Source organism: Argopecten irradians, chromosome 6 (assembly GCF_041381155.1).
Source record: "Argopecten irradians isolate NY chromosome 6, Ai_NY, whole genome shotgun sequence".
NCBI lineage: Eukaryota > Metazoa > Mollusca > Bivalvia > Pectinida > Pectinidae > Argopecten > Argopecten irradians.
The window spans coordinates 27,356,604-27,365,501 of NC_091139.1; the positions used below are offsets into that span (position 1 = coordinate 27,356,604).

Below are 8,898 nucleotides of genomic sequence, written 5' to 3' on the forward strand. Positions count from 1 at the left end.
GAAAACTTTCAATGTATTATTGATAATAACCACAAAATCAAAACTCATTTTATTTTTTAATTAAGTTGAAGATCTCACATAAAAGATGAATAAAGCATAAACAAAGATTTTACTAAACGTTCCAACATTCAATGAATTCAACAGGGGAGATAATTAGACAAAATGATCATGTTCTGCATTCTGATCTATCAGAGTTACTTCCCTTCGTTTCACTCCGTTCGTATAGAAAGAGTGAAAGGAATGGAGGTAAACTATGATGGACCAGAATGTTTGTTCTGAGGAATACATTTAAATAACACAAAAGGAGACATGAAATGTACATTCGTTGTTTTCACACTATAACTATTCTCATGAACATCCGAGACGTCAACAATCAAATCACAGGTTTTTTAACATTCAGTGATTCCTAAACCAAATCATTGAGAATTCCACATGATCAATTCAATGTCATTACATTAGAAAATGAAGTATCTGTACATTTCAAAACTTTTTTGACAAGAAAATGCTTCTCTATTAGGGACTGAGTTTACATTTTATCTATGGCATTGACACGTTGACTTAAATTCTCAAAACATGTTTGCATTACTTTGTAATCAAAGCATTAGCCTAGACTGCAGCACTTTCTATGGCACTATGATTAATGGTAACTGTAAAGATTACAATAGTATTATGTTGATCAAGTGATTTATGACAGATAACAAATGTACCGTATACGACCCGATAAGCATCCTCCTTTCTTAAGTCTCAAATTCACTAACCTTGAATATTACATATTGAAAATATGAATACCATTTTATTTCATTATTTTATCATATTTTTTTTTTGCTTTGTGGCTTATTTGTGCAATAATATTGTTAAAGGTCTAAATCAGGTTCCATCAAGTGCCCCACAATTTATGAAACACTCTGGTCATTTATTAGGTCAAAAATGGTACTGTCATTAAATTAATGGGCTCTTGAGATTAATGGTAACTGCAAAGATTATGGAATTTATATGTTGATCAAGTGATAATAGAATTTTAATTTGTGACAGATAACAAATGTAGCGTATATAACTCAATATGCACCCCTCTTTCTTCAGTCTAAATCCTCTAACCTTGAATTACAGACTGAAAGTATATGGCTATACTATCTTATTATTTTTTTTTTCTTTTTTTTTTCTTTTTTTTTTTTTTGCTATGTGGCTTACTTTGTGAAATAATATTTTGAAAGGTCTAAATCTAATTCCATCAAGTACCACCTTGGTTTTCTCATTTTTTTTTAAAACACTCTGGTCACTTATTGGGTCAAATATGGTACTGCCATTAAATTAATGGCTCTAATCATTGCACTATTGTTGTGACACCAGGAACAATGCATAATTAACTTAATATAATAAATCAGAAAATATAGCAAAACAATGAAACGAAAAATATTCATACACCGTAATAATGATATCAATAAATATTTCTTATAATTATTGCAAAAATATATGGTAACATATTGTAAATGCATCTAAAACCAAATGACTTTTAAAAGGCAATTTAAAGCATACCAGTAACCCTAAACCCCTAGCATAAATTATAACTAGCACTATTATCAATATCATGATCAGCGTATTTTTATACATTTTGTATCCGAGTAAAATAAAAGGAAAATAATGTACATTTGATATTATCAATTTTAAGAACCAGTTATGATATTTTCAATTTTTGCATCTATAAATCAGCATTTAGAGTTCAACTCATTCATGTAAAAAGATACACATTTTAAATTCTAAATCATCACCACATTATCAAATGAAACATACACACTTGTATATCAAATCCGAAATCCATGTACACTAGATGTTTTATAATGTGGATGCTTTAAGACACCATTGCACTGCCAATTCAGACTCCTTTTCACAGCATTTACTCGTCCTGGACATCTACAGCTAGTCATCTCGTCATAACTCCTCGTTACCAGTATTACCTCCCTTAACCGAGTCCAATACCGACTTCATGGTCTTTACAACTGTGAAGAATAAATACACACCATAAAAAATAGCACACACAAAATGTAATAGAAGAAATTGTGAATGCTACATAAAAAGCACTAACTTTGGTTATATTCTTATATATGCATACAATTTGTACAAATGATCCGCCTCGTCAACATAATATTATAGGACCACAATAAAAACATAACTAAGGACAATTGCTTACAGAAATAATTGTTTCCAGGGGAATTACTCTATCAACATTAGAAGTAAGGTATCAAAGTTCAATTTTGATACATTAACTCAGTATGTTTATATATCTGTAATCAACATATATTCATTCTGTTTAAACCTGGTATCGAAGACTGTTTCTCATTAGATACAAAAATGTACCAGGTACTAAAGACCTTTTTGATGTTGGATCCACTTTTATGTTTGATAAATTATCTACCGAGGGTTTGAACATTATGTGAAAATATGATTAGATTCATTACCTACTGCACATCTAAATCCAGAGATTACAGACAGTAACATACACTTTTAGTTTAAAACAAACCTACACCAGTGTTTTACATCTACTTACTGTGATCTGCACTATAGTAGTAATACTTGTACTGGCTATTACCATCTTTATTATAAAAGTCGTTTAAAACATTTCCATCAGAATCTGAAACAGAACAAGTCAATACATCAACTCCTTCACTGACATCAATAACTTCCAATATTGGTTTAAGTTATTCATAGCATTAAGTACATCACATGATAATTACTAGGAATGCGATTGGATAACAGCCATGGTCTATTTTGAGACAACAATTCCATGTTCTTCTTGACTACAGGAGACTATACCTGACTACGAGAACTATACCAAAGTATAGTCCCCCAGGAATGAACATGCGACCAAATATATGACGTCATAATGAATGTCATGTAACATACTAAATCTATTATTGCCCTTTCCAGAGGGAACTGTTCTCCTATAGTGTTGTCTGGCGAGGTATAGTCCCCGAGTCGAAGACGAGGGGACTATACCTCGCCAGACAACACTATAGGAGAACTGTTCCCTCTGAAATTTAATAGAATAATAACATTATTAGATAATTCAGCAACAATGTAAATATACTTGGTTACATGGAACTACAGAAGTAGGAAGTCTCTTGTTATTTATATAATAATTTAGTTTTGCAGAGTTCTTTATTGATAAAGACAATCTAATCAAAATGAACCCTGTGATAAGCCAGTCAGCGTGTTGCCTATGAAATCTTCTGTGTGGTTGCATCTAAGTATAAATGTTCCAATTCTAGGCCAGGGGTCATGCTGAGGCGAGTCCGAACGGAGAGTTGGTATATCTTGTGTTGGAGCATACCACAGAGCATCATAGTGGAGAGGAATTACAAGTCTAATTTTAATTAGATTGGGCAAAAGATTTCTTTAAATAGTGGCTTACACTTACATGACTCTGCCTATTGCTAAGTTTGGTGTCCTCGTCTGTACAAGGTATTCTGTCAGAGCACATAGATTATAACTGGTATGTTTACAATGTATACATAAAGGTACTTACCTAAGAAAAATATACGCGGAATGTATCCTCCATCAGGTGAAAATTTGGAGTCTCCAGGCTCCTCATCATCCTAAAGTTTACAAATGAACTCAAATTTAGGGAGATGTTTTTTTCCTCTTCCTTTGTGATTTTCTTCATTTTCATGAATTTCAACAATAATTGATTGGTAGAGTATGTTAATATCCTATTATAGGGTCATTAAAGGACAGTCTATAGTGAATGTATTGTGTTTTGTTAGTGTGTGTATTGTGTTTTGTTTGTGTATGTATTGTGTTTTGTTTGTGTATGTATTGTGTTTTGTTTGTGTATGTATTGTGTTTTGTTTGTGTATGTATTGTGTTTTGTTTGTGTATGTATTGTGTTTTGTTTGTGTATGTATTGTGTTTTGTTTGTGTATGTATTGTGTTTTGTTTTGTTTGTGTATGTATTGTGTATGTTTTGTTAGTGTATAGTATTGTGTTTTGTTAGTGTATGTATTGTGTTTTGTTTGTGTATGTATTGTGTTTTGTTTGTGTATGTATTATGTTTTGTTAGTGTATGTATTGTGTTTTGTTAGTGTATGTATTGTGTTTTGTTTGTGTATGTATTGTGTTTTGTTTGTGTATGTATTGTGTTTTGTTTGTGTATGTATTGTGTTTTGTTTGTGTACGTATTGTGTTTTGTTTGTGTACATATTATGTTTTGTTAGTGTGTGTTTTGGGAGACTGCAGTATATTCAAGTAGTGACTTTGTAATAGTGGAGTTATTGCTCTTTTTATAGTGCTATCTCACTGAAGCATGCCACCATACATACAGAACAAGCAAAATAGGAGATAAATCCATGCAGTAAACAACTGCAGTATTTTTTTGGAATAAAGCGGACTTTGATAATGATAAAAGGATTAAATGTACCATGAAAGAACCTTGCATAGTTGGTTTCTTTTATAAACAATAATAATAATAATAAAAGTTTCACTATTTGTTTATATTTCAGAGACAGAAGAAAGACACCACTTACCTCTGCATTAACCATTACAAAATCTTTACTGACTTCTTTAATAGCTGATGATGCTTGAACCTTTGGTTTTAAGGCTGAAACAGGAAAGGGGTAATGCTTACCAAACTTATATCAAATGTACAGAAAGTTTCAAGAAGACCATCCTCTGTAACCAAGGTGATATACATACATTGTTTTTAACATCAATAAACAATATATTCTGACATTGGGTTTACCAAGGATGCAAACAGATTTGTATAAGAATCTACATTTATGAAGAAGTGTCCCATATTTACAAACATAATTTGATTTAGCTATAATCAGTTACTAACTTACTAGGCTAGCACTAAGCAATAAAAACAACCCATATAATATGATCTCTTACATTTGCAAGCTCCACACCAGGATTTGTGTATGATCAGCATCACAGGTTTGTTCCTGGAAATAAAACACATTCACAATCAACAAATATTTTAAAACGTGTGAATTTACATGTATATCACTCAAAGGGAGATAATTACTAATGTGTATGTTCAAAATTAATTGCTGACAATTTAATCAGAAAAAATTAACCTTTTTGGAATAAATATGAATGGATTTATTCTCAACAATTATTTGAAAATCCTCCGTTTGCAGTCATCAAGAATGCAGAAACAATATTGAGATCCATTTGCATCATTTTCAATGAGATCTACTGTTGGAGATTCATTTTTTTGTAGTCTAGAAGTGCAACAATTTTCGAAACATGTCCGAAAAAATGTGCACACTACCATTCATGATCATTGTAAGTCCACTAGGTCGTGTCAAGTTAAATTTCCTTCCATCTGTAATTACGTTTCCTTCCATCTGTGATTTACATGTGACTTACTCTGTCTTTGCTTGTATCAGGCCATCATCTAATTTTACCCAGGCAATGTCATCTCCCCATCCTACAAAAGAAATACCACATAATTCAAGTACGGTACAGTATCTACAAGATAATTATCAGATGTGATAGCAAGTACAAGGCAAAGAAACTAGAAAACAACATCACATGGCACATTGCATCACAGGGACCTGGCACAATTTTTTTTTAACTAACAGTATGTATATATATATATATATATATAAAAAAACCTAAAACAAATCTGCCATCGATGGCAGATTTGTTTTAGTTTTTTTTTTCTATTTAAATTCCATCACAAGGATATTCCACATTTATTTATTATACATATTTATATATATATATATTATAGTATTAACTTAATACTAGGCCAATTTTGTTCATCAAGCACTCAATGGAAAGATAAATTATATCTGTATAGTGTTAGATATATGGTGTGTATAGAGCCCATTTATTAAAATAATCACGGTTTTTAAAAAATAGGTCTGTTTTTCTCGACCGCCGAGTTCATACTCTTGATACTATAATATAGATATGTATACTGTTGGTTAAAATTTTTCGTGCCAGGTCCCTGTGTATTACATTATTAAAAGGATTAGAATACATTGAAATTTTTTTCAAAACTTATTTAAAATACATTATGATTTCTTATTATATTATGTTGTTTTTTTTTTATTCGACTTTAGTGACTCGCTCAGTAGTCCAATGTGATAATATGCTGAAGCTTATTATTTCTGAATCACTGAATACTTCATCATAATCTCAATCCTTGATACTGTTAAGGTAGGTGGATCTGTACACAGCTTTGACAAAGTATTATTGATTTGCTTCTTCAGGAGAAAGCAAAAGTAAATAGTCTTGGGTGGGGATCTAACGGTTTTCATTATATTAAACTGAACTGGACTTTCATGGAAACTTTACCAGTCATACTAGTGAAAACATTTTTCTGGTAGCTATGTAAGTACCATGAAACAAGTCAGAGAAATATACAACAGGTGTTGCCAAACACAGAATGAAACAAATCACACGATAGTATTATCAGAGAACATTACATCTGTTGCCACATTTTGTGTTCAGACAGCAGATGTACAGTACAAGTACAGATTTATGAATAACACACAGTTAACCTCTATCACAATAAATGGTTTGATTTTGTTCAAACTTTGAACCTTGGTTCATACAATGTGAAATAGTTTTCTTTAAACTTGATATAAATTAATTATAAAACCAAGGTAAATGCCAAAACAGACTCAAAATCCTTTTGTCTAAGAAAATGATCTAATGACTAATATTAAACTTTTCTTTTTTTAATCTTAGGCCTACTGTTCAGTAAAATCAATTGATTTGGAGGTTACTTAATTTTTTAATTAATCTCAGGCAACAGTAAATGAATTAACTATACTCCAACAGCCAGATACAGTGGCGTAGCTATAGGAAAATGGGGGGTCAAAGTTCCTCAATATTTCATAACCCCCCCCCCCCCCCGTCCCTCATCGCCTGACCTGCACCAACCAAGGATAACTTATTACTTTTTTTCATATATTATTACACATAATCCTTGTACATAGACAGTCAATAACTGAGATCGAGCTTACGATGTATTTTGATGATTTTGCGAGCGCTGAAGGCGTAAGATTTTGGTGTTTGGGGTTTGGGGGTTCCGGGGGTCTCCCCCGGGAAAAAATTGTACGATTCGGATTTAGCATGGCAGAGATGAGATTTACGATGCATTTTGATGTATTTGCGAGCACCTCAGGCGTGATATTTTGGTGATTGGGAGGTCCGGGGGTCTGCCCTATGAAAAAAAGTACAATTAAGAATGACTGATATGAGTTTTAAAATGTATTTTGATGATTTTAAAAACATCTTAACACAGTAATTTTTCGATTTAAAGTTACCTGCATTTAGAAATGATAATGGTGAGTGTTGTCATACCATTATGCAACCAAACTCGATCTGAAAATAATACTGAATTGATTGTCTTGCTAAGACATATAAACAAATTAATCTTTTAAGAAGCATTTTTTGAAATAGTATAATCTCTTCATGGCCATCATGATTTTTAGTCTAGTTCGTGTGTATTGAATTTTCATTATCAAAGGTTTGAACATTACGTACTTGAACGTTTTAGGAAACGCGTCGTACAGCAGAAAATTTTCTATAACGAGGTACAAAAATGTCCAGAAGGGCCTTTTTTTCTTTAAAATGTGCAGATGAGATTTACAATGCATTTTGATGTATTTTGCGAGCACCAAAAGGCGTGATATTTTGGTGATTAGGAGGTACGGGGGTCTGCCCTATGAAAAAAAGTACAATTAAGAATGACTGAGATGAGTTTTAAAATGTATTTGATGATTTTTAGTTTACCTGCATTTAGAAATGATATTTTAGTGAGTGTTGTCATACCATTATGCAACCAAACTCGATCTGAAAATAATACTGAATTGATTGTCTTGCTAAGACATATAAACAAATTAATTTTTTAAGAAGCATTTTTTGAAATAGTATAATCCCTTCATGGCCATCATGATTTTTAGTCTAGTTCGTGTGTATTGAATTTTCATTATTAAAGGTTTGAACATTACGTACTTGAACGTTTTAGGAAACGCGCTGTACAGCAGAAAATTTTCTATAACGAAGTACAAAAATGTCCAGAAGGGCCTTTTTTCTTTAAAATGTGCATTTAAGAACATTTCAATCGGCAAAAAAAGGGGGGGGGGGGGGGGGGGACATGTTTGCCACACCCCCTCGTCCTGGGGAACGGGGTGTGTGTGTGTGTGTGAAGATCCCCCCACCCCCGCTTCCTACGCCCCTTAGATAATTGGAAGGTAGGTCTATCTGACTTTTGTTTTTTTTCATTTGAAGCCAATCGTTTCTTATCTTCCAAAATATATTGTAACGTCATGTTACCCAAATTGGCACGCTACCCAAAATGGCACACTTTTTGATAATATTGTTCCGTTTTAAATTCACTTTGGAAATTTTCTTTCAGCTGTTGCCTATAATTATTCCCTGATCATCATGAAATACTTTAATGGTGATATTTCCACATGACCATAGCTAGGAGGGATTTTGTTCAGCTATTAAACTTAAGAAAATACCTAAAATCAAGTGTTACGGTAAATAATACTGTAGGCCTAGCTACCGACGTCCGCGGTCCGGGGATGAGAAATATAACCACCTAGACCAACTAATCTGAATTATCAGTTTATGTAAATATCAAAACCCATCGAATTAATGTTAAAAACAAAAAACTAAATTAAAAAAACTACAGATTTGCATATACCTCTGGCTAGCTCGTTGGAAAACACTACGGAAACGTGGCAAGTAACCAGGATCCACGCAAGCAAATTCATCTTGTCCGCCATTGTTGTCGTCGGTCGTGATGTGGTGTAAATAATTTTATTCAATTTATCATAAAATATAATGGAAAAATAACAATTAAGTTCAGGTATTTAAATCTTTATTTCAAATAGAAAACAACATGTATTTCAAATGGTTTTTTTTCTTGCAGCTATA

The 8,898-nt window shown here is 32.4% G+C and overlaps 1 protein-coding gene across 1 annotated transcript; it reads right to left on the reverse strand.

The window, feature by feature from the left end:
* Positions 1–43: 43 nt before the first annotated feature.
* Positions 44–8,761, reverse strand: LOC138325500 (thioredoxin domain-containing protein 12-like). Its single transcript, XM_069271195.1, has 7 exons — positions 8,666–8,761; positions 5,365–5,425; positions 4,882–4,934; positions 4,518–4,591; positions 3,521–3,590; positions 2,543–2,626; positions 44–1,994 (listed from the first exon to the last, which is right to left on the reverse strand). The coding sequence occupies exons 1-7, from the start codon at positions 8,745–8,747 to the stop codon at positions 1,927–1,929; spliced, it is 492 nt and encodes a 163-aa protein (XP_069127296.1). The 5' UTR covers positions 8,748–8,761; the 3' UTR covers positions 44–1,926.
* Positions 8,762–8,898: the final 137 nt, after the last annotated feature.

Excerpts from the sequence above, each read along its gene's own strand:
- LOC138325500 (XM_069271195.1), bottom strand. The coding sequence starts at position 8,747 with ATGGCGGACAAGATGAATTTGCTTGCGTGGATCCTGGTTACTTGCCAC. Across the intron at positions 3,591-4,517 it reads TTGTAATGGTTAATGCAGAG|GATGATGAGGAGCCTGGAGA; the intron begins GTAAGTGGTGTC and ends TGTAAACTTTAG. Across the intron at positions 1,995-2,542 it reads CTACTATAGTGCAGATCACA|TTGTAAAGACCATGAAGTCG; the intron begins GTAAGTAGATGT and ends TATTCTTCACAG.